The sequence below is a fragment of the Molothrus aeneus genome, chromosome 9 (genome assembly GCF_037042795.1).
Source record: "Molothrus aeneus isolate 106 chromosome 9, BPBGC_Maene_1.0, whole genome shotgun sequence".
NCBI lineage: Eukaryota > Metazoa > Chordata > Aves > Passeriformes > Icteridae > Molothrus > Molothrus aeneus.
In genome coordinates this window covers 2,292,996-2,318,970 of record NC_089654.1, presented here as the reverse complement: position 1 = coordinate 2,318,970, position 25,975 = coordinate 2,292,996, and the positions used below count along the sequence as shown (strand labels likewise).

Sequence of the window (25,975 nt, the reverse complement as noted above, 5' to 3'; positions counted from 1 at the left end):
GGCACTGCTGGGGAACGGCTGGACTTGAAAACCTTAAAGCCCTTTCCTAAACCTAAACCAGTCCCTGATTCCCTGCCGCTGGCTCGGGCCGCGCAGAGCCCCGGGCCTGTGCCAGGCCAGGCCAGCACACGGGCGCTGTCACCCGGGGCGGGGAGCGCGGGCGGTGCCTTTAAGGGGCGGTCGCGGGGCGGTGGCGGGGCCGGGGCGGCCGCGGTTCCCCCCGGCTCCCGGAACTCTGGCGGCGCCGGCCATGGTGCGGATCGTGACCGTGCAGACCAAGCCCTACGGCGACCAGAAGCCGGGCACCAGCGGGCTGCGCAAGCGGGTGACGGTGTTCCAGAGCAATGCCAACTACACCGAGAACTTCATCCAGAGCATTCTGGCCACCGTGCCGCCCGCCGAGCGCCAGGACGCCACGCTGGTGGTGGGAGGCGACGGCCGCTTCTACATGAGAGACGCCATCCAGCTCATCGTCCGCATCGCCGCCGCCAACGGGGTAAGCACCGAGCGGGAGGGACCTCTCGGTGTAAGGTCCCTGCTTACCGCGGGGGCTCCGGGCTGCGCTCCCCGCCCGCCCGCCCGCAGCGCCGGCGGAAATCGCTGGCGCTCGGCGTGTCCGCGGCGTGGAAATAACGCGGGGAGTGACAATGGATGGGCTGGAGGGGACAGCTCGCGGGCCGGGCAGGAAAACCCCCCCGGCAGCCTCTGCCTGCCCGCGGGAGAGAGCGGACATTGGCCAGGGCGGAGGTGTGGAGGCAAACGCGACTTTGCTCTAATTCTTCTTCTTCTGTGGTTGGGTTTTCCAGCTACAGCACAAACGGGCTGTGAGGTGTTGGGAGGGGGCAGCGTTCCCTTCCACAGCACTGGAATGCGTCTCGCTGCTGGGGGATTCCTCCGTGGGTTAGTCCAGCCCCAGGGAATCCCAGCAGGGAGCGTGATATTGATGGGGAGAGATGTGCTGAAGTCAAGTTTGCAAAGGGAGGCTTTCCCCTACGTTTACTCTTTTCTAAAGGGAAACTATCCCCTTCTCCTGGGACACCAACACCAGCAGCAAACATTCTTCCTCATGGAGCACAAAGCAGAGAGGGGTTGAGGGTGCTGGTGCTTCGGGTAGAATCTCCGAGTTACCTGGTTTAAATTCCCATGTACCCCAATGCCTGTAAATATCCGACTTCTTAGGAAAAAAATAATAATTTGGGTTTGCTGGTTTCTTAGGGCATAAAGAAGCAAATAAGTGGTGTTGATTCTTTTTAAGCCATGTAGGAATTTGTCTTTTGTGATGTGTGGAGCTGCTCAACTCTGATTCCATAGCCCAGCATCCCGGGATGCTGCGTGCACCTCTGGAAGTGATGGATAGAGCAGCCTTCCCTGATGGAAAAGCAGCAGGCACTGCTTTATTTATTTGTTCTGGGAGGGGGTGGGAGCTGGAATATGCAGCATCCCTGCCTGAGTGCACACACAGACAGGATCCCTGTGGATCACTGTGAATAAGCAGAGTGGGGAACTTGTTCCCTGGGATGAAGTGTTGAGTGTGTGCAGCTTTTTGGATGTTCACCCAGGGCCTGGTGGGCTGTGGCAGCATTCCAGGCACTGACCTCTCCATCATTTACACTTCAGCTCCATCCCAGCAGCAGAGGCCTGGGCTAGAGCTGTGCTGGGGGCTGATGAGGTGTCCTGGGAAGCGTGGAGGGCCGGCAATGTCTCGGGTCCTCCCCTGGACCGTGCAGTCACTCACGTAGGGGCAGAGCTGAGCTCGCTGCCAGAGCTGCAGCAGCGGCTCCCAAGGGCTGCCCTTGCCGGCAGGAATTTGCCTTGGGGCATTTCATCCGTGTGAATTCCAAGTGCTGGCGCAGAATTGGCTCCAAAGTCAGAAAATGTTCAGGAAAGGCAGGAAAAATGGGAGGTGGGGGAAGGAAACGTGTGGAAGAATATATGGGCTGATAAATGAGCTGCAGGTAAAGCCTGGCTAAGGAACCAGAGGTACACAGGGCAGAGCCACTGCAAACTTGATTACAGATATTTGCTAAATTTTAGCAGCTCTGGCCTAAATAAGGCAGTGCAGGAACTGCATTGCCAAACTCAAGAGTAGCAAAACTGTCTGGTCCCAAGAAATGAGGTGACTAAAAGCAGAGGGTTTCTTTAGTAAACGCAAAGCACTGGTTTTAAATAAATTTTGATGTATTTTGGAGTGCTTGAGGGATGCTTGGTTTGTAGGGTTTCTCTGTAATTGCAAATATCAGTTCCCTGGTGGTTACCACAGTGTAGTTAAGTAAGTCTCTTAAAATCCTCTTCCTTCATAGTAAATATGAAGTGACTGGAAGTTCCCTGCCCTTCAAAGAGAAGGATGGACAACTTCATTCATGATAAGAAAGTGCCCTGCAGAACAGGGACCAGCACATGGAAACTTCTTCCTGCAACTGTGAGTTTGTCCAGGTGCTGGGACTCAAACATCTCCTCATTCCAGCAGCCAGGTCTGGGGGAAACTCAGCAGTCTCATGCTGAGAAAAGCTGAGTGATACTAAGAAAACTGCTGGAAAAGTGCATTTATGGCCCTGAGGATGAGGAGGTAGTTGATGAATGCTTTAAACTCATGTGGTGTTAAGATCTGGTTGAGTGGTGCTCTCCAGGCACAGGACAGACCTGAGGACCACAACCAATGATCTTTAGTTTTACAACATAAAAGCAAAGGATGCTAAAATTAGCTTGAATTTTGTCTCCACCTGGAATGGTTAATATGGAACTAAGTATTTATTTTTTAAGCAACTACTCAGTTTGTAGTTATGAGATTAAGGGGTGTTTATCTTATTTTCAAGTTTGCATTTCTGTAAGTAAACTGAAATTGTTTGCCATTCCCAGTTGGCATCCAGTGTAGCCTGCCAGCTTTGTTTTGGCCTGTGTTCCAGCTTTCCTTGATATTATTCCCACATGGTGAGTCTGACTCTTTAATTCCACAAATCAGATCTTCACAGGTCCTGCTGGAGCATCACTGATCAGCAGAACTGTGGCTGTGCAATAATTTCATGTCCAAAAGGGCAGAAACTGTAAATCCAGGTGTGATGATAGAACCAGCACCAGGCTGATGCAGTGACATTGTCACCTGCTGCTCCCCAAATTCACTGTGCCCTTGGTTCCTTCCTAACTGAACACTTTTCCAAGTGCTTAAAGCTGCCACGCTCAGGCACGTTGCTGGAAAGGTGTTTGGAGTGCCAGGCTGTGCCTTGCATGTTAAATAGTGCCTGCTTTTGTTTTCTAGCTGCAGGACAAACAGGGCTTTTATGAGAAATGCTGCTCTCTCCTCCAGGAAGTTTGGGTTCCTGCCTTGGCTGCTTTAACCTTTCTCTCCCCTCAGTTACCCAGAGAAACCAAGTGCTCAAACCTGTTGCATTTATTTATCACTGCTCTCCTTTGGTAGCTCCCTTTTTCTTTGTGCTGTTCTGCCACAGCTCCCAGACCAGCTCCCCCTGAGATCTTCCCTTTGAGTAAAAGCTCCTGGGATTCAAATAATCAAAATAAAGTGCTCACAAAGAAAGTTCTTCCAAAAAGCAACCAGGGTGAGATGTGGTGATTCTGAATCTTCCAGGCCAGTAGGAAAAACCTCAATTTCTGACTTTCTTATGTTACTGTTTTTCTCAGAGGCAGAAGGGGAAATTGAGACGTGATATCTAAAGTGAGGAAATAAATACCACTTGTGGATATTTCCTGGCTGCAGATGATGTGGATTTTAGAAGACAGCAGCTGCAGCAGCTCTCACAGCCTCTTTTTACACCAGCCTAGTCTCTTTTGGCCTGTAAAGTTAATTGGCTCATGTCAGTTTACAGTGGAAGGTGATTAAGTGGTCAGGTTGTCCAGTTTCAGTGCCCCTTTGGAGTTTTAAACTCTGCACTCATGAAACTCCAGCTCAGAGCAAGGAGCTAAGGTGCTTTGCAGTTAATCTCAGCAAATCCAGCAGGCAGAGTTGCAATTCATCCTGCCAGGGATTTAGCTGTAATCTCTGGGACAATGCCTGTGCATCCCCAGACACCTCAGCTGGGGCTGGGCTGGCGGGGCAGAAATGCCTTCCCCTTGCCAGGGCAAAGTTTGGGACAGGGAGCTGGGCTGGAGAGCTGCTGTCCAGGTGTTATTCCAAATTTGAGCTCACCAGGATTGAGAAATGCATCCTGTCATGACCCTGAGCTGGCCAAAATATTGATTTGTGCTTCAGAGGAGGAGTTGAAATGTATTTTAGAAATACACACAGATAGCTTAGATATCAGTAAAAACAAAGAATTCTGAAGTAATAAAAGTGTAACATGTACACTATAGTACATATTCATAGTACAAGCTGCAGAGTAACAAAATAAACAGCAGATGTGATGGGTAGAGGACAAACACAGTTGGCAGGATCACCCAGGTATCCAGAAAAACATCACCTTTTGGTTTTAAAATAAGTCTGGTTGAAGTGAAAATCAGGAAATAAAGCCTCACCAGGAGCACAGGTCCTGAGCTGGGGCACCAGTCCTCAGAGAGGATCTGGTCTGGGTGTGGGAGATTGCAGCAGGACTGGCTGAGGTCATTCTGTAGGGAAGAAGTTCCTCCCTGTGAGGGTGCTGAGGGCCTGGCACAGGTTTTCCATGGAAGCTGTGGCTGCACCTCCATCCCTGGAAGTGTCCAAGGCCAGGCTGGACAGAGCTTGGAGGCACCTGGGATAGTGGAAAGTGGTTTTGGGGTTCAGGTGTGGATTTCCAGGAGCACCCAGGGCCAGGGGCTCTATCTCAGCAGGCTGGGGCCAGAAATCCTGAGGAAATCCTGCTGGAATCCCTCCCTTTTCCCTGGTGCAGGGGCAGGACAGCAGAGATAAAATGCAGATTTGGGTGTGCTGTGAGGTGTGACCATCGAACAGAAAGTTTCACAATCCTGGTGGCTGGTGAGTGCTTCCCTGGAAAGGAAGGTTCAGCCCCTGCCAGGGGGACAAACCTGGAGATGGGGATTCATTCCCAGCCCTGCCAGCCCCTTTTCTTTTCAGCTGTTGTAGGAACAGAACAGTCTCTTCTTTCTGGAGTGATTCATATGTGAGTGCACTTGTGCTGTTGAGGTGGTGCCAAGTATCCTTTTTTGCCCTCTGGAATCTCTACAACAACCTCCAAACTCGGATTTTAAATTAATTCTTAATAGAAACAAAGCGTTTTGCAGTGGGAGCAGCTCTCCTTGTATGACCAATAACACACTTGCAATATATTTATTTTCTGGGGGCTCCATTTGTCCTGGCATTACCAAATGTCACTCCCAGCAGTGGCTGCCTGCACCAGAGTCATCCTCGGCAGAAAGTGCCAGAATATGGCAGCTGCTCCAGGAGGGTTTTCCAGGGCTCTTGGCACCCTCTTATGGCCGATGTGCAGGGACAGCACCGGCACTGGAGCTTTCCTGAGGGCAGGAGCTAAGGGAACGGGGTTCTGCCTTAAAGAGGAGTCACAGATGAACTGTAAAGTGGTTTTACTCCGTTTGTTGCCCGGGACTTCAGGCTGAGTGTGTTCTTGACCGAGCACAGCAAAGGAGCAGAAGGAGATGCCTGTCAGCAGCTGCTTGCTGTCAGAAATTCCTGCAAAGCTGGAAAAGGGAGCTTGCAGCTAAACACAGCCCCACAGAGGGGACATTGTCTTTATCTGCCCTCTGAATGGGGACAAAGACCTGGGAGAGGAATGGGGAGGAAAGGAAAAGAGGAGGAGAGGGCACCCTGGACCTTGGAGAAGTCTAACCCAAGGGTGTAGCAGGTTTTGGGAACAGGGAATTACTGCTCAGTTTCACCTTTCCCTAGTGGGTTCCCCCCACAGTTCTTTTTCTTGCCTGAATGCCTAGATATAAAATTGTAGCTTTGAGGAAGGCTGGGTTTGGGTCAGAGTGAGGAGCTGGGAGAGTCTGGCTCTAACCCTAGCCCTAGTCTCAGGCTTGGGGAAGACTCCAGGTGAAGGAGGCTCCATCTCCCCAGAGAGATGGCACAGCTCTCTCAGGGACAGGGGATGGCTGGGGACCATGGAATTAAGGCAAGGGGGGAGCTGTGGCTCTGCAATGCTTAATCAATTTAAGTCCTCTAGAACAGTCTTGTCTTTCTACCATTAAATTCAACAGTTAATTAATAGTTTTGACTCTGTTCTTGTGTATGTGAAATGCAGGACAGTAAAAGGAGAGCTGGGTTAGGAAATATCCCTGTGTGTGCCAGGCTGGCTGTGGAGAGAGGGAGATTCCCTCAGCAGGCTCCACCTGCCATGGGGAATAAGAGATCCAGGAAACAGGACCACAAGGAAAAGCTGTTTGGGCAAACACTGGGGCTGTTTGCTATAGGAGAGAGGGCACCCAGAGCCTGATGCCAGAGGATTTTTTAGTGAGGAGCTTCCAGGGAGAGGATTATGATCTCTTTGTTTGCTGTGCCAGCAGATTGTAGGGAAGCGCTTCCAGCTGCAAGGCTAATTAAGCACTGGCAGGGCTTACCTGGAGAAAAAGATTCCAAGACCAAGTTAGATCAACTCCCAGGAGGAGATCTGGGTGTGGATGGTCCAGCTGTGGGGAGGGAGCAGATCACCTGAGTGGTTTGCAGTGAGCACTCACCCCAGCCAAGCCTCCCTCACTGCAGATCAAAGGACATTTCCCCAGTCCCTGCCCCAGGGCAAAGGTGCTCAGCACCCACCTTTGGTGACATTTTGCACCTCTGAGTCCTCTGGCAGCTGTGTGATCCCCAACCCCTGAGCAGTTCTGGTTAAGCAGTTACTGGTGGTTGAGTTTGTCCCAAACAGATGTTACAGGAGAGCCCTGGGAGCCAGGGAGCACTCCAAGAATGTGGCTGTCCTTGTCCCTGTGCCTTTTATGCATTATTTTATATTATTATTTTTAATTAATATTTCATTATTATTGTGTTTTACATATATTATTTTATATAATAAACTAATATTTATATTAATTTATATAATAATAAAATTTTATTATTATATAAAGTAATATTTATATAAGTTCATATAATAATAAAATTTTATTATTATATAAACCAATATTTAGTTATTATTTTATTATTATAAAATTATTATATAATTTTATATTATAAATTATTATATACTTTTATTATATTATAATAATGTATTGTATAATATAGAATTATTATATCATAATGATATAATTTAAAAAATTCATTTACTAGAATGTGCTTCACTTTATTAACATAAACATTGCATGAATGACTCTCCTCCCCTGCTTAATTGAGTTTGATTCCTCTGTCTACTCCACATGCACTGAATTTCACACAATTCCCTCCCTCCATGGGCTTTTCCCTGCCAGTAAATCCAAGCACATCCCGTGTGCAGTCACAGGAGGTGCTGGGTGTCCTGTGCCCTCCTCCTGTCACTTAATGCCACGGCATTTCCCAGGGCAGCAAGAACGCAAAGAGCTTGCTTAGGCCTTTTCCTGCCAGGTGCAATTTTGGGAGCTGGATTTTGGCTTCTGTGCCACTAGAGGGAAACCTGGGCCTTTGCATGGGAATAAAGAGAGCTGCAGGATGCTGGAGTAGTGTGGGTGGGTGAAACACAAAGCAGCTTTGCTGTGTATCCCAGGCAGCCTCACTGCTGGGGTAAAAGGTGTGTTGGGTCACACAAATTATCCAACTCCATTTCAATGTGCTGATGGATAAACCAGGATCTTGGGGATATGGTCAGTGGTGGCCTTGACAGGGTTAGCTTTATGTGGATTATCTCAGAGGGCTTTTCCAAGCTTTATGGCTCTGTGACCTTCTTTGGAAGAAAATGTATCAATTATTGCAGCAATGACAGAATCAGCACCACAGGAAAGAGGCCCTGAGCACTTTCAGACCTGTCCCAATTCAGCTGTGTGTACACATGTCCTTTCTGCTGCCTTTAATGGTGGGACAAACAGAGTCTATTCTTTAATTGACCCAGTGAACAATTGACCCAATCTGTAAATTGTTTCCAGCAGCTCAGGCAGAGGACTCTGAGTTTTGTTAAAGGCTCGGAGGAAGGGCTGATTTTAGAATCATGGAATGGTTTGGGTGGGAAGGGACCCAAAGCCCATCCTATTCCCCCTGCCCTGGGCAGGAACACCTCCCACTATCCCAGGTTTGCTCCAAGCCCTGTCCAACCTGGCCTTGGACAGTTCCAGGGATGGGAATTCCACTACCTTCCCTTCCTTCATTTCCCTTCCCCATGCTTGGGAAGATGAGACTTCACAGCAGCTTCTTGGGATCTCAGTCTCTTCTGTTTGTGTTTAGGCTGTCCCACAATGATCAGCGTCACACAATGAGATGCCGTTTTCCCAAACATTTGATAGTTTTTTGTGGTTTTCATCTGGGTGAGACTTGCTGGGGGTGCTCAGCTGAGGCTCATGAGGCTTTGCTGCCAAAGGCTGACCAGCTGTTCCTGCTGGGAATTCTCCCTGTGCTTCAGGGAGCCGTGGGAAGTCAGGTTGTCAGGGCAGGAGTCGCATGAGCGAACGGGAGGTAACAGATCTGTTCCCTTCCATTTTAAGAGTGACCTTTAACTCACCAGACTTTGCAAAATAGCTCCAGCCAGGGTCCTGCTGGAAGTTTGCCTCCAGAGCCCCAGCGTGCGGCCCTGCCCTGTGGAACCGGGAAAACGCATCCCAGCGGGGCTGGGCTGCTCCCACCTCCCTGCCCCAGGCAGATCCACAGGGATTGACACTGCTGGGCTCCATGGGATGGCTGGGAGCAGTGCCTGTAGCGACCAGGAGGTGACAGGGAAGGCAGGAATCCTTTACAGTGAGGGAGAGCAGCGTGGAATTGTGCCTCCTCCCTGACATTGATCCCCCGCCGCAAGTGCGAGCACACGGCTTCGGTTACAGAAGGTGCAGGGAGCTATTTTTGGGTGCTCAACAGCTCCCCCGAACTCCTGTCTCATAGGTGGGCCATTGCTGTGTCCAGGTTGGGGGTTAATTTTGCCATATTTGACTCTTTAAATGCACCTGTGCGACGAAGGGCCATGGAAGACGCTCCCCTGCCTCTGGTGACGGTGCCAACGTCTCCCTACAGCGACCAGAAACCGGGAACCAGCGGCCTGAGGAGGAAGACCTTCTGCTTTGAGTCCAAGCTGAACTATTTGCAGAATTTTATCCAGAGTATATTTTTTTCCATAGACCTAAGGGATCGCCAAGGAGCCTCTCTGGTGGTTGGAGGTGATGGGAGGTACCTCAATAAGTCTGCAGTGGAACTGATTGTCCAAATGGCTGCTGCCAACGGGGTTGGTAATGTTAAACGGCTGAATTCCTGTGGGGTGTGGCTGAGAAATGCAGAAATCCATCAGGAATTAGGCACTGGGAGATTTAATTTCCCCAAAGGCTTTATTCAACCACTAATAGTGATGTTTTTAATGGCAGATCAGCTGGGGAGTACAGAAATTACTGGTTTTTCACTCAAAGTGTTGCAGCTGGGCAGAGAATACATGTGGAGAAAGGAAAATAAATTCTGCTGGGGTTTGTTTGTTCCTATTTTGTGCTTTGACATGCCCCAAGCTGTTGGCATCTGTGGATTTTTCAGTCTTTGCACAAGAATATAAACCCCTGATACTGTTCAGAAATGGACTAACAGGGAGAGCCACCAGAGTGGCAAAGGAGAAGAAACAACCATGTTTTGCCTTCCTCACCAGGTGTAAGTTGTGGCTGTGGGATAAATGCTTAGGGAGCCTTTGAAAATTGATATGAGAGCCAGCAAGTGGGTGACAGCCTTTATAAGGAGCTCAGTTGTGCTGGAATTCTGTTTTTTGGAAGCAGAGCAGGAGGCTTGTTTGTTTGTGGTAGATCATGGTTCATGCCATGGGCTTTTGTCTTTGTTTCCTTCTGCTTTTTAAGAAGAAAAGGCTCTGCAGAGCAAACTTTGTGCAAAGGTACCTGGATTTTAGGAATTCGTTTGACAGAAAACCTGACTAGGACAGTGTAATCAATAGTGAATGGGAAAATAGGATGAGAGAATTTTGTTCATTTATTTTTAAAATCTTGTGGGAAAAAAAAAAATCTTCAGGCATTGCAGATTAATGTCTTCCTTTGAAATCAGTGTATGGGCAGAGCAGAAGAGCTGGGAAATGTGCACAGAGCCAGGCTTGGAGTGTCTGACAACCAGGACAGATCTGCTGGTGAGGGGAGCTCAGGCTCATCTCCACCAGCTCAGACTTTGCTCTCCAGCACTGGGCCCAGGTCTGCCTAAATGGGATTTAGGGGGTGCTTTGGGTATTTTCCATGGATTTTTCTCCTCAGTCTGGCTGGTACCTGTCAGTGTTGTGCTCAGGGTGTGGGATTGGTGGCTTGGGCTGCATCTCCTGCACAGAAAGGGCTGCAAGGGTGGGCTGGGGACACCCTGGAGCTTCCATGGCCTGGAAAAGCTGTTCCCAGTGTTCCTGGTGGGGAGCAGGGGCTGTAGGAGGTCCCTGTGTGCATCCTCATGGGGCTTTCAGTAAAACCAGGGTGGAATTATTGCCTGGCTGGTTTGGAAGTGCTGTAACCCAAACTTGCTGCACAAAGTGGGTTTTGTTTTGAGAAATCCATGAAAGGTGTTTGTCCATCACTGCAGCCTGAGGTTTTCCTCATAAGAAATTACCCAGGCTCAAAAAGGATCATGTGTAAATTGTTCAGCACATTGTTACACTGAGCAAACTTCCCCAGTGCTTACCACAAAGATTCAGCATTGGACGGGTGGGGAATGGCAGCTGAAAACCTCTGGAAGCCAAGGAGGACCCAAATCACTGAGCAGCTCACATGGAGACAAGTGTTTCCTCCTTTCCTTCCTTGCTGTGGGGAAAAGCTGCAGTTCAGGTGTGCAGGGAGGGCAAGGACAGGGGATTTGATGTGTTCATCCAGCTCTCCTGCAGCTGCTGCCTGCTTTGGCAGGGAAAATCCCTTACTTGCCCTTCCTCTGCAGCATTCCTGGGGCACTGATGCACAGGGGTGCTGCAGGACGTGACCCTCAGAGGGAAACTGGGGAGCAGGAGGGGAAGTTTTGGAGAGGAGCTTCCTGGAGGTCCTGGGAATTCTCAGGGAAACTGAAGGAGCAAGGTTTGGAGGCTGGACTAAAGCACAGGACAAGAGTGTCTGAGAATGGGGGAAAAGCAAACCCTGCTTCAAATGAAACGTGGGGTGCAATAAATGAGTGATCAGTGTGTGGGCACAGCCAGGGCTCCAGTGGGAGCTGCTGTGGGCAGCTGGAGGCAGGGCCCTCGCTTTGGGTTTGTAAAGTGCTTTTTCCCATTTCTGCTGTTGTTTGCTAGGGGTGCAGCTCTGCCAGCAGCTGGGCTGTGACAGCTGGACCATGCAATAACTGATGGGCAGCGAGGCTGGGGCTTAGCACCTGGCAGTGCCAGGGGTCAGGAATCACAGCCATCCCTGCCCTTGGCTCAGCACCCACCACAGCCTGGGAATGCTGCTCTTGATTCCTGCTCCAGCTTGGGATTGAATGAAATCCCTCCTCTTTCCCCAGCCCGTTCTGGGTCTGACCCCCTCGGCTGGTGCAGAGGGGTCTGGTGTGGTTTTAAATCCTGTCACCTCATCTGGGAAGGAGTGTGTGTTCTCCCAGGGAATTCTGCTCCTCCTGGTTTATTGCCTGCATTCTGAAGGTGCTGTATTGCTCAGCACATTGCTCTGGATCCAATCTCAGAGGTATCCCTGGATTTATGGGAAGGAGGTTGTGCTGCCCACTGCAAGGAAGAATCTGCAGCTGCTCCCGGGATGCTCAAGTTTTGTGTTCTTTTGGCTTCTCTCTGTCCCATTGTGTGTTTTGAAGGCACATTTTGAGACCACAGCCAGAGGGAATGCTGGTTTTTGTGGTGTTTAATGCCAGCCCTCCTTCAGTACATCCAAGTGCAGCATTCATGGAGGAAAATGCTCCAACAGAGCGGGGTCGGATGCACCGTGGGGAGCTTTGGCAGGAGCAGGGCTGTGCTTTACCTGTTGGCAGAGTTTGGGGTTTGGGCTGTGTGGGAAATAGTGAAGGTGAGAAGACTTTCAGAAAGCTGTGAAAGCAGGCCTCAGAAACAGAGCAGAGAACTTGGAGCCAGCTGAAAGCAGATAAGTTACAATAGTACAGCAAGCAAGGACATGAAACGATATTTTGAGTTTTAGGCTTGGTTAAGATTGACCTTAAGACTGCAGAAAAATATGCCTAGCAAGACAGTAGAAGGTTTTAAGCTTAATATTGGAGTATTGTGGATTGTTAATAGAAAACCTAAAAACAAACATTGTGTGAAGCAGGTGTATGTGTGCTTTTAGTGATTGGCTAGAATAATTATCTGTGAGCTTTAGCAATATGCTGTTGACTAGAAAGTATTTTAAATGCTCTGTACCAAAGAAATCTTTGGCTGCTGCTGCTGGCAGGACACTTGCTGTTGCCATCTTCCCTTTGTCTCAACCATGTAATGTAATGAGGCTGATGCCTCAGTAAAGCTCAAGGAATGTTCCCAGCAGTCCCATCCTGTTTGTGCCAGCCTCCAACACTGTCTGTGCAACGGGCCAGGACTGGGCAATAAATTACATAAACTCCATGCATTTACAGAAGGCTGATAAATTTTCTTTATTATGAAACCCATTGCTTTTTTAATACCCTATTTCACTACACATGGAGACTTGATTGGTCCTTTAATTAAAAGACCACCACCATTAGTTAATTAATTGCTAAACAGATCTCCAGAACACATTCCACACGTTCTCAGTACCAGGTGCAGCAGGTTAAGATAAGAATTGTTTCTCGTTCTTTCCTCTGCTGCTCTCACAGAGGATGCCTGGGGCAGGCTCAGTTTCTCGCTGTGGCCGAGGCTGGGCTGTCTTTCCCTGAAGCTGTGCTGTGCTCCTCCCTCAGATCGGGCGCCTGGTGATCGGGCAGCACGGGATCCTGTCCACGCCGGCCGTGTCCTGCCTCATCCGCAAGATCAAAGCCATCGGGGGCATCATCCTCACAGCCAGCCACAACCCCGGCGGGCCCAGCGGCGACTTCGGCATCAAATTCAACATTGCCAACGGAGGTCAGCCCTCTTCCTGCTGCCTCCTGCTCACTGCTGTTATTATTGATTCTTTCTGGGGTCCCTCTGTGTGACTGAGCCCTTTTCTGGCCCTGAGATGGGGTAACTGAGAGGCGTTTTAAAACTTTTATGCCATTTTCAGTCTCATGTGAAGGGTGAGACGATACAGATGATTCACGCTGTCAAAATCAGGAGCTAACTATTTCCTAATTACAATGCATTAGAAGTGTTTCTTGGCCTATCAGCTTTAGTCACACCATGCTGTAAATGCCTTAAAGGCAATCATCTAAAATTACTCTTTGCGGCTCCTACTACAATGCATCTTTCAAAGTTCTATTTCTCCAAAGTATCCAGTCTTATTTGCAAGCCACCCTTTGGAATTTGTTTCTAGTTTAATTTCTCTCTCAGCAATTCTGTCGTTTGCCATCTCCATGGCATTTCTAAGCCAGCATTTCTTGTCTCAAGGTTTGCATACAAATAGACATTATGTGAGCCTTCTGTCAGGCTTTGAGAATTCCCTGTAAATCCATTTCCCACACCACCTGAGAACCCACATTTCTGTTCACATCCCAGGAATCAGTGCCCCGAGCAGTGCTTTCCCTAATGGAGCCAGTGATGCTCTGCTCCCCTCATTCCCTGGTGTTCCTCTTCCATTCCCAGCCCAGGTCTCTGCTCTATTCCTCAAGTTCACTCCTCTTGCAGTTGGATTCTTTAACATCTTCCCCTTGCCCGTTTCATTTTGCAGGTCCTGCTCCTGAAGCCATCACGGATAAAATTTTCCAAATCAGCAAGAAAATTGAGGAATATGCAATCTGCCCAGATCTCCAGGTGGACTTGGGCACCATTGGGAAGCAGCAGTTTGACTTGGAGAACAAATTTAAGCCATTTACAGGTAAACAAATGTTCTTCCTCTAGGCAACGGTGAGGAATTGGGGTGTTTCTGTGGCCATTCTGACCTCTCCTTCTCATCTGTTGCATAATCCCAGTGAGGACATTGCCCCTGGCATTTATTTACTTCTTGATTTTGATTGACATAATCAAAACAGAAGTAGAAACAGAAGTTTCTACTTCTGTAGCAAAACCTTGATCCATCAAACGTCCCTAAAATCAAAGGCTGTTTTTTCTGCAAGGCAAACATGTACTTGAAAACAGAAAAATGCAGTTACAGTACATTTTCTTAATTAAAAATTGCAGAGTTTAATATTTCAACTGATTTTTTTTCCATGGCTTCACGTATAAAAGTTGTCACCATGAGTGGGAAAGCTGTTACATTTCACATGTGACTTTTCTCAGTCAGCAGTGAAATATGAAAATAAATTAGAAAAAGACTTCTTAAAAGTACTGCAAGTATTTTTTTTACCATCTCCTGGTGCTTGTAATTAACAAAGTTAAAAGATGATAAAAGTTGGTATTTATCTCAGTTTCCATTTCTTTATAGTGGGATTTTTATGCTCTATTTTGTTTTTATGTTGGCTGCAAAGGTGCAACTTTTTGAACTATGAAGTTCACACTTCCCATTGACTTTGGTGGAAATTAAAGATCTGATTTTATATACATATTTTTAAATTTAAGTGAAGTGGGATTGAGCCCTCTTGAAGGAAGTCCAGGGAGCCTTAACTGGGAACAGAGTTTGATTTTCTTGGTCCACTTGTGACCTGATTAGCAGTGAGAGCCTGTAATTAAATCCCTAATTTAGCCCCATTATTCCTGTCCCTATTCTGAGATGTTCAAGGGCTCTGTGCAGAGCCCTGGCCCTTTGCTGTGAGGGCCCTCAGCACAGCAACAGGACTTGGTTATCACAATTCCAGGCTGTGAGGGTTGATCCCTGTCTCCTTCTCTTTTCCAGTGGAAATTGTGGACTCTGTGGAAGCCTATGCCAGCATGCTGAGGAATATCTTTGACTTCAGTGCCTTGAAGGAGCTGCTCTCAGGGAAGAACCAGCTCAAGATTCGCATCGATGCCATGCACGGGGGTAAAAAGGGCTGGGCCTGGGGCGCTGTGGGGTCAGGGCTCCTTGGGGATTTGTCACCTACTCCAGACAGGAATTTATATTGCAAGTTTGGGGTTTGGTTTGTAGCACACTGTTTTTTTCTTTTTGGGAGCACATTTTTTAATGTCCTGTGTTATTTTCTTTTGCCATGTGTTGTGTTTTGGGGGTTGGAATGAGCTGGTCTTTAAGGTCCTTTCCAACCTGAAGCATTCTAGGATTCTGTGAAATGTTTTATGCAATTCTGAAATGGTTTGGGCTGGGAGGGGACCTTGAAGCTCATCCAGTGCCACCTCTGCCATGGCAGGGACACCTTCCACTGTCCCAGGCTGCCCCAAGCCCTGTCCAGCCTGGCCTCGGACACCTGCAGGGATGGGGTGGATTTTGATGTGAGCTCCTAAACCACAAAGCACCCAAAGTGACCCAAACTGAGCAGCCTGAGGTGGGTGGTGCAGAACTGCCTGAGGGCTGAGCCAGCTCTTTCCCCTCTGTTTTGCTGTGAGACAGTTGTGGGCCCTTACGTGAAGAAGATCCTGTGTGAGGAGCTGGGAGCCCCAGCAAATTCAGCTGTGAACTGCACCCCCCTGGAGGACTTTGGGGGCCACCACCCTGACCCCAACCTGACCTATGCTGCTGACCTGGTGCAGACCATGAAGACAGGAGAGTACGACTTTGGAGCTGCCTTTGATGGAGATGGGGTAAAGGAGCTGCTCAAAATTGCCCTTCTTTCCCTCTAACCAGCTCTGGGCACTGAGGAGCACCTTTTCTCTCCCTCTGTCCTCTGTAATCATGAGTGAACACTCACTGCAGTTTGCCACCACAGAAATAGTCGGATGCTGTGTAAATAATCCCAAACTCTATTTAAGTAACTTTAAACCTGTGAAAAAAATCAGCAGGAAGGCGAAACGCCGTGGAGGTGCTGCTGTGTAACTTCTTCCAAGCTCTGTGTTTATTTCAGAAAATCTCTGGGAGCTGCTGGGTTTATGGGCTGGGCAGAGGGAGCTGAGCTGTGCCTGTGCTGTCTCCCCCAGGACCGGAACATGATTTTGGGCAAGCACGGCTTCTTCGTCAACCCCTCCGACTCGGTGGCCGTCATCGCCGCCAACATCTTCAGCATCCCCTACTTCCAGCAGACCGGGGTGCGCGGCCTGGCCCGCAGCATGCCCACCAGCGGGGCCCTGGACAGGTAACAACCACCCCCTGCACAGGGAACAAGGGGCCCTGCACAGGTAACAACCACCCCCTGCACAGGGAACAAGGGGCCCTGCACAGGTAACAACCACCCCCTGTGGGCAGGGAGCCCTGCCAGGGCATGGTGTGCCCACCAGTGGGGCCCTGGACAGGTAACAAGGGGCCCTGGACAGGTAACAACCACCCCCTGTGGGCAGGGAGCCCTGCCAGGGCATGGTGTGCCCACCAGCGGGGCCCTGGACAGGTAACAACCACCCCCTGCACAGGTAAAACCCCCCCTGTGGGCAGGGAACCCTGCCAGGGGATGGTGTGCCCACCAGTGGGGCCCTGGACAGGTAACAAGGGGCCCTGGACAGGTAACAACCACCCCCTGGACAGGTAACAAGGGGCCCTGGACAGGTAACAACCACCCCCTGTTGGCAGGGAGCCCTGCCAGGGCACAGCCAGTGGGGCCCTGCACAGGTAACAACCCCCTCTGGGCAGGCACAGGAGCCCTACCAGGGCATGGTGTACCCACCAGTGGGGCCCTGGACAGGTAAAACCCCCCTGTTGGCAGAGAGCCCTGCCAGGGGATGGTGTGCCCACCAGTGGGGCCCTGGACAGGTAACAAGGGGCCCTGGACAGGTAACAACCACCCCCTGTTGGCAGGGAGCCCTGCCAGGGCATGGTGTGCCCACCAGTGGGGCCCTGGACAGGTAACAAGGGGCCCTGGACAGGTAAAACCTCCCCTGTTGGCAGAGAGCCCTCCCAGGGCATGGTGTGCCCACCAGTGGGGCCCTGGACAGGTAACAACCACCCCCTGTGGGCAGGCACAGGGCAGGGAGCCCTGCCAGAGCATGCTGTGCCCCTTTCCTGGTGTTTCACCCTGACCTGTCCCACGTGTGTTTGTGCAGTGAGGAGTGCAGCAGTGCCAGGGCAGCAGTGAGGGTTGATGGGTTAAACCCTGCCTGGGGACATGGCACAGCTGGCCTGAGCTCTTGGCTCTTTGTCTTCCCTACAGATAAGCCCAAATAAATGACTCTGCCAACCCTTCTCTTCCTTAGATTTGATAGTGATGGTTTCTTGGTGAAATGCTTTGAGATCTGCAATCTAAAATTGCTTTGAAGAGCTGTGTGTTTGTGTCTGTTCTGTGAATGCACGTCCCACCCATCTCCCAGGGGTGAAATAGAGGGATTGGACCAAAGCAGTGGCATCCCCTGCCTTCAGGGGCACCCCAGCAGAGCTGCTGATCCCATTTCCCCTGGGAGCACTGATGTAACTTGGCCTTCTTACCTTGGCAGGGTGGCCCAGGCCACAAAGATTGCATTGTATGAGACTCCAACGGGCTGGAAGTTCTTTGGAAACTTGATGGATGCAAACAAACTGTCTCTGTGTGGAGAGGAAAGCTTTGGGACTGGTAAGTCAGCATTCCCAATATCACCCATGATGGTGGTGTTCCTCCTCTTAGCTGTTTATTCTTTAGAGCTTGGGATTTCTCTTTCATCTGCAGTTGTTAATGCTTGTAAAATATTGAAATATAAAAAAGGTTTGGAGGAATTAGTGTGGAGATGAACACAATGCTGAAGGTTTGGAGGAATTAGTGTGGAGATGAACACAATGCTGAAGGTTTGGAGGAATTAGTGTGGAGATGAACACAATGCTGAAGGTTTGGTGAGGTAGGAGCTCCTTCTCCTCCAGTCCTCCAGGAAGGCACGTGGGGATGGAGGTTTGGGGGCCCCCTTTAGTAGTCTGGTCACTGAGTCTGTGGGGAGTAAATGCAATGCTAAATGTATTTTTCAACTCTTGGTGGCCAGGAAAACCTTCTCAATGTTTTCATTTCTGGAAAGAAATACGGTTTGGAGCACAGAGTTTTATTAGGGAAGGTTTCAGGTCACTATTAAATCTCTGAGCTTAATAGGGCCCTCATTTTCCTGTTCTGAAAACAAGGTATGATTTATAAAGTTGAAATTAACACTTGCCTTTGAACAGTCCAAGTGAGTTATTGAGTTACTGAGAAACAAAGTGAACATCACAAGGAATTTCCTGGGGGTGTGCAGGGGAGTGGATGGCAGCAGGGTTTGCTCCAGGTCAGAGCAGGGTGCTCAGGACAGTCAGGATTCCCAGGAGGTCTCTGCATGCCCTGAGCTCTCCCTGGCATCTCCCCTGTGGTTTTGTGTCCTGCCTGTGGAAATGGGACTTTCCCTGAATCCCCACCTGATTCCTGCACAAAGGCTGAGTGAGTTTTATCTGAACTCTCCCTGAGATGTTGTTTTTCCTGTTCTCTAAGCATTTCTGGTGGGATAGGCAAGGCACAAGATCCTGAGGGAATTTCTCACTCAAACCTTATGTGTTTTCATACTACCACCCCAGAAAAACCTTTTAGCTTGTGTGTGGGTGCCTTAAACCCCCAGATTCCTGGAGTGAAGTGCTTTGAATGAATGTGGAGCTGGGATGCCCAGCTTGACAGGAAAGGATTACCCCAGCTTTCCTGGGGCTGAGGAAATGGGATCACAGCTCTGGGGACAGCAGGTTGCTGTGGGCTGAGCAGTCTCCAGGGGCAATATTTTTGCAGTCAGATAAGACTCTGATATGTGGAGCTGGGATCTGGCTGTGGGTTGGAAGAAAAGGTGAATTTCAGAGAACCTGGTATCTCTGCAAGGAAATCTTGAAGTAAATAATGAGTAAGGAAAGATTCTGGAGTTTTGCCCTGAGTGGTTTCAGGTTGTTCTGAGTTTATATCCTGGACCTTGGCTAATGAGAGGGCACTGGTGCTTCAGGAGATAAAATAAAACCTGGAGCTGCTGATGGGAGGTGATCTCAAATGAGCAGCTCCCCAAAATTGTTTCCACCTTTGTATGAGCAACAAACTCAGTTTCTCTCCATCCCTAAGGGACTGCCTCACAAATCAAAGTGATTCCAGTCTGAGAGAGGTTTGGGATTTTGGCCAGGCAGCAGCACATCCAGGTGGTGGGAGCTGAAGCAGTTTGGGGGAACAGATTGGGAAAGGGCCCAGGAGAGTTTAACTCCCCTAAAATGCAAAGGGGTTTTCCCATGTGGCAAATGCACTTGGGAAGGAAAAAGGAGTGAAAAGGGGTGAGGAGGGCTGGTTGATAGGAAGTTAATGAGGAGTTGTTTGGAGCTGGACTGAATGGGAGTGTTGAAAGGGAGAGAGGTGAAAGAGCAGCCCACAGACCCAGTAAAAATTGAAACAAACTGTGAGGCAGTGGGACTGGAGTGCAGCAGCAATTAGAGTAATGCGACATGACAGGATTCCTGCTTGCTTCCCGGGGTATTTGATTCCAGCAATAAGTTGATACATCACATGGGACTGGTGTTTATTTAGCATTCCTCTCCATCACCTCTGCCCAGCTCTCTCCACCCTCAGGGACTGTGGGGATAATTTATGGCCACATCCACAACAGTGGGATTTGTGCAAAGCACCACGGAACCCCTGCCCTGCCCCCAGCCCTTTCCCAGAGGATTCCCACTCTGGCACTCCTCCAGAGGATGGCATGGCAGCTCTGGAGTGCTCCTGGCATTTCTTTAATACCTGTTTGGAGGTTTTCCAGAGTGGGAAGGAAAAAACTCTGCATCTGTGGGGCACAGGGTGGAACTGGCTTGCCAGAGGCACGAGTGTGGGCTGGGTGTGCTCTGGGCCATCTGATCCCATTTCATTTGGGGGCTGTGTAAGGTCCAGCACCTCTCAGGTTTCCCAAGGCATCAGTGCTGTGTGATCCCACTGTGCTTCCAGGGCAAGGCTGGGCTGGCTCTGGCTGCTTCCTGCTCTCCTTGCAGTGCCAGCTTTGGGGGAATCCATGAGAGACAACAGGCACAAACTGAGGCAGGAAATTCCACCTGAACGCGAGGAAGAACTTCCTTACTGTGTGGGACAGATTGCCCAGAGAGGTGTGGAGTCTCCCTCACTGGAAACATCAAAAATCTGGATGCAATCCTGGGCTCAGGGATGGCCCTGCTTGAGCAGGGAGGTTGGACCAGATGCCCCACAGGTCCCTTCCAAGCTGATCCACTCTGTGAATCCTCCTTTAGCCAAGAGAGGGCCTTTTCCAGCCCCTCTGAGAGCAGGCTGGAGGCTCTCCTGGTCTCTGCAGGTGGATGGAGCCTCTCCTTGCCCTGCTGCTGCCAGTGTCGTGGCTGCTGCTCCTCTGCCTGTTCTGGGGTGATTTTGGAGTTGTTGGGGTTTGGTTCCTCAGGAGGGCTGATGTTCCCCTTGGTGCTGGGCCAGGAGATGATCCCAGGGTGCTCCTTGGCAGACAGGACACAACAGCTGCTGAGGAGTTGATGCTCTCCTTGTTGATGCTCTCCCTCCCAAGCTGCTCCTTTGCATTTGCCTTTTGTTTTTTATTTGATGCCTTTTTTACTGTGCATTCCCTGTTACTTCCTTGGGACCAGAGTTAAGGATGTGTGAACAATGAGTGTGTGTGTGTTAAAAGATGCTGAGTGTTTTATTTGGGCCGGAGCTGGAGCAGATGAGATCCTGACCCATTTAAATGACCCAGTAGGGCTGGAGCTCTGGAAATGCTGTGCAGGGGGATGGGGAGAGGAGATGAGGTGGGGCTGTGGTGTGAGGAGTGGGAATTGGGAATTGTGTCTGTGCTGTGGCTCCCCCCAGGCTCTGACCACATCCGAGAGAAGGACGGGCTGTGGGCAGTGCTGGCCTGGCTCTCCATCCTGGCTGCCCGCAAGCAGAGCGTGGAGGACATCATGAAGGACCACTGGCAGAAGTATGGCAGGAACTTCTTCACCAGGTGGGGAAAGTGCTCCTGACACCTCCCATTCCCTGTCCTGTGGCAGAGCAGAGTGCCTGTGTCACCATCAGGCTGTTCCTGTGTCATTCCACTCCCCAAACACTTGGCATTCACCATAGGCCTTTATGGTGTCCAGCTTTGGGTTGTTACTCCAGATGTAAATCTGCTACCGAAGTCTGGACATTTTATACTTGCAAAGCACCTTTTTTCCTTTCAATTGAGATTTTTTCCTCCAAGAGTCATTTTTGCCATGGGATCAATATTCTTGAGACCCCACATCACAAGTTAATTTGTGATATCTTCAGTGACAGCAACATCTCACAGAATGGATGCCCGGCCTCGTGGCTGTTATTTACCTGGTTGAGTTCCTGTCCAGCCCCTAAATACTCAAATTGAAGCTGCAGTAGACATGAAAGATGGCAAGGGAAGAAATGAGAACCAGCCTGCACACAAGCAGAGGTGGGAACACTGTGAAAGCATTAGGCAGAAATCTTTCAGCTTGGAAGATCCACATGAAAATTTTATCTCAAATTACCAAGTGAAAGAACTTGCCTTTCCTTTGTTTTTTTTATTTTCTTTCCCCCCCCCAACTCACCAAAAAGCCAGCACACATCTGAGGCATGGAAACCTGGGGGGAAATGCCAAAGTCTAGGATAAAGAGGCAGCCTTTTAGCACTCGAGGTATGTGTGCAGAGCAGACTGAGCACAGGCCTGGGCAGCTCAGGCGGCAAACAGAGCGGCACAAATCCCACTGGCAGTGGGAATGCGGACTCTGGGATCCTGGAGTGGGCTCCAGGCACTCTCTGCTGCCTCTCAGCCTGGGCAGGGACATCAAAGCCGGCACTGGATGTTTTCCTGCTGCAGTCACAGCTGCAGTTGCTGGGGGGATGCACTGAGGGTGTTCACAGTAACCATGAGGGAGCTGGTTCGGTGCTGTGGGCACAACTGCAGGAAATTCTTGGCAGTCAGTTGGATCTTGGCCCTGGCCTCGGTCTGTGATACTCAGTGTGAGACAGCACTTTGTGCTTTCATCTCCTAGCACCAAATGCCTGTGATATGCTGTGCTGCATCCCAAGGATCTGTGTGGACGTGGTGTAGTGCTGCATGCAGATCCTCCTCTCTTTTCATAGAATCCCACACTGGGCTGGGTTGGGAGGGACCTTAAACCCCATCCAATGCCATGGCAGGGACACCTTCCACTATCCCAGGTTGCTCCAAGCCCAGTCCAGCCTGGCCTTTGACACTGCCAGGGATCCAGGCACAGCTGCTCTGGACAATGTGTTCTGGTGCTTGGATGTGCCTTTTCTGCCTGGATGGGAGCAGAGAACACCCCCAGAGCTCGAGAAGGGCATCCCAAACCATCCCAACTCATTGCATGTTCCCTCCCTAATCCATGTGTGTGGTGCTGGCTGCAGGTACGACTACGAGGAGGTGGATGCAGATGCTGCCAACAAAATGATGAAGGATTTGGAGGCAGTGATGTTCGACCGCTCCTTCGTGGGGAAGCAGCTGTCGAGCGGGGACAAAGTGTACACGGTGGAGAAAGCTGACAACTTCGAGTACAATGACCCCGTGGATGGCAGCGTCTCCAGGAACCAGGTGGGCACAGCCTGGCCTGAACTGGGACTGTTTTCTCCATGTCCTCTTTCCATCTAGAGCAATGCTGGGAATGCTGTGTCTGGCAGGCGGGCCCTGGCTCTCGTTTCAGGTTCTGCAGTGGGGGTTAGGATGGGCATTAAATCCCTCTGGGAGTGGGGAGAGGGGAACACAGGAGCTTTCTGTGGGTCCCTGAAGAGGGAGGATGGTGCAGGTCAGGCACAGCCACGCTGGGTGATGCTTGTGAAGGCTGACCTAGAACAGAGACTAGGCAGAGTTAAAGAATAAAGCAGGGATTTATTAAAAGGATAAATGGATACACCGGCCGCTCCGGGCCTACTGTCATCACATAGAGCCAGCCTGTGCTGCAGTGGCACTGGGGCAGGCAGCCCAGCCCCTTCCCCTGGCAAATTGTCACTAAAAGAGGAATATTGATTTGATCCCTGTATTTAAGAACACTGTTTTGCTGCTAGGATAGTCAATAAACCCCAAGAGCCCAGCCAGGAATACACCCAAAATGAACCAAAATGGTCCCAGAATGCATGAGTGCTCCTGGGGTCTGTCACTTTGATCAGTTCTGCTCCATTTGCATCTTGGAGTTCATTGTCCCATTCCAGCTTTAGGTTATGAAGCCCCATCCTTGTTTTTATCTCTTGATTCTGCTGTTGTTTATGCTCCTGGGCCTGAGGTTTGGATCATTTGTCCTTGGTGCCCAGCTGGAGCAGGAATTGTTTTGTGTCCCTGCTCTGTGCACAGAGCTCAGCATCCCCCGATGTGAGCCCAGACCCACACACTAAAGCAGCACAGAATCTGAAATATATAAAAGCTAAACCTGAGGCACCATGGGGATCATGGGACACCCCTTGGGTACCCATGGTCCCAGAGCTGAGAGCTTCCCTCCCTCGCAGGGTCTGAGGCTCATCTTCTCTGACGGCTCCCGCATCATCTTCCGGCTGAGCGGCACCGGCAGCGCCGGGGCCACCGTGCGCCTCTACATCGACAGCTATGAGAAGGATGCTCAGAAAATCAACCAAGACCCACAGGTGGGTGCTGCACCTCACTCCCTCCTGCCACTGCTGCCTGCCAGAGCTCAGCCCTTTCTTAGCCCTGTTTTGCTTGGAGCTGTGTGGAGGTGACAGGAATTTCGGGAGACACAGGTTTGTATCTTTTGTGCCAGTATAAATAGGATTATTTTAAAAAACTCAGTGTGGAGTAAGTATTCTGGGGAATCCCTCACAGCTGCCTCTGCCACAACACGGTTTTCCTGTCTGTGTTACTCCTGTGCCTGCTTTAAAAAAATCAGTGGGATCACAGGAAGCAGCTGTACCTAAGGTGAGACTGCCCTGTTCTACACTGAGTTCAGTAAATGTTTTGCAGCATCATTTAGAAATGCTGCTGAGCTCTTGTAGGCGCTGGAGGAAAAGGATCCTCCTCTTGTATTTAGGTTTATCCTGGATATCAGGAAAGGGTTTTTCACCCATAAGATGGATGGGTGGTTGGCTCCCCAGGGAATGGGCACAGCCCCAAGGCTGCCAGAGCTCCAGGAGTGTTTGGACAGCACTCCCAGGGACAGGGTGGGATTGTTGGGGTGTCTGTGCAGGGCCAGCAGTTGGACTCCATGATCCTTGGGGATCCTTCCAACTCAGGATATTCTCTGATTCTGTATTCCCCAGCAAACACTCTGTGGGCTCTTTGTGCCTAACTTACTGTGCCATAATTGACAAAAAGACTGAAAATACCCCATTCTGAGGTGGGAGGGAACTCAGGATTTACCTGTCCTGTGCTGATGTGGAGTTTGGGATACAGCACAGGGAGGGGATGGCAGCAGCACCACCGGGGATTGGGATTGTCTCTGGACACTGCATCCCTGTCCCAGAGCTGGGATTGTGAGCCCAAAGCAGCCTCTGGTCAGGAGAGCTGAGCTTTGGCTGTCCCAGCCCGGCCTGGGTGCTGAGGGATGCAGTGTGGGAAGGCTGCACGTGCAGCTCTGCAGTTCTGAGGCCTCTCTTTCCTCCCTGCAGGTGATGCTGGCACCTCTCATTTCCATTGCACTGAAACTTTCGCAGCTCCACGAGCGGACCGGCCGCTCGGGGCCCACCGTCATCACATAGAGCTGCAGTGAGCACTGGGCAGGCAGCCCAGCCCCTCCCCTGGCAAATTGTCACTAAAAGAGGAATATTGATTTGATCCCTGTATTTAAGAACACTGTTTTGCTGCTAAGGATAGCCAATAAACCCCAGCCCTCAGCACCCCTTGTCCCCTTTGCTGCCTCTCTTTGTCCCCAGCACTGCTGGAGGTTGGGTGTGCTGCTCCTTACACAACTTTTGGGGCAGCATGTGGGCTCCTGGCTTTTCCTTAAACAAAAGGCTCTAGAAATAACAGAGACACTGAATTCTTCAGTAATTCATGCACTTTTCTTAGTGTCTTGGAAACTTTCCTGGGAAAGGAGCACAAATACTTTATCCCAGTTTGGATGAGCTTGTTTGGTTGAATGGGGACAGTAAGAGCCTTGGAATAATCAGATTTGCAGGCATTAATGTGCAATATCTTATCCAAGGGCACAGAGAGGGTCACTTTGGAGACAGCTGTAGCTTGGTTTGATGTTAGGGCTGTGCAGCTGCACCTTCCTGCCCTTTTCCTGGAAGTACTCACATTAGTGGGATGAGTTCAGGTCCTGTCCCCTCTTGGTTTGCTTGCCTTTGTCACCCAAATCCTGCAATCCCTGTGTCCCATCTCACCTTCTGCCCAGGGCTGAAACTCAGGCTGGTCCCTGGACAGGCCTGGGGGAGCAGCTCTATTACCCAGGACTGTGGAACATCCCATCCTCATCCCAACCTGCCAGCACCGCTTCCAAGGGAGTCTGGATGTGCTGACAACAGGCTTCTTATCTCACCTGTGCACAGGTGAGGGGTCACTGACATCTCTCTGGGGGAGCTGCTCTGCTGTGGGGTGGATAAAAAAACCTCAAAACCCAGGTGCAAATAAATCTAAAAGCCAAGGTAGGACCCAGGAAAGGCCTGAGGCTGGGAGAACTGTGTTTTCCACACCATGCTGCCCAGTCCTTGGCAGGATTGTTTCAGAGGTTTCCCTGGCTGGCTGCAGAGCACTAAACCAGGAGGCTGGGATTAGTGGGGGAAAACAATTTGGCTGCTCTAATTTGCCTTTCAAGCATTGTGTGACCAAGTGACCCTGGAGTTTATGGTTGGCTTCTTGTTAAAGCAGGTCAGTCCTGGGTTCCTCCTAATGGAACTGGGAGTGTTTTCCAGTCACACTGTGCTAAAAGCTGCTCTCTGCCCATCCTGGTGCTAACAGCTGGCTGGTAACACACAGCTCTCCTCTCCTGGGGCTCCCAGCTTCTTTCAGCACCTTCAGAATGAGAGGCAAAGTCTCCTGTGCTCTCATGGCTTTATCTGGGCTCAGTTCCTCCAGCTGCTCCTTCCCACCACCCCTACAGGAGCTGCAAAGCAGAG

The 25,975-nt window shown here is 50.2% G+C and overlaps 1 protein-coding gene across 1 annotated transcript; it reads left to right on the top strand.

The window, feature by feature from the left end:
* Window positions 1-194: 194 nt before the first annotated feature.
* On the top strand, window positions 195-24,754 carry PGM1 (phosphoglucomutase 1). The gene is made up of 11 exons (XM_066555330.1): window positions 195-496; window positions 12,827-12,989; window positions 13,732-13,878; window positions 14,833-14,958; window positions 15,481-15,671; window positions 16,005-16,159; window positions 17,445-17,560; window positions 20,774-20,909; window positions 22,325-22,508; window positions 23,414-23,548; window positions 24,527-24,754. Exons 1-11 carry the CDS (start codon window positions 251-253, stop codon window positions 24,614-24,616), a joined length of 1,689 nt encoding a protein of 562 aa, XP_066411427.1. The 5' UTR covers window positions 195-250; the 3' UTR covers window positions 24,617-24,754.
* Window positions 24,755-25,975: the final 1,221 nt, after the last annotated feature.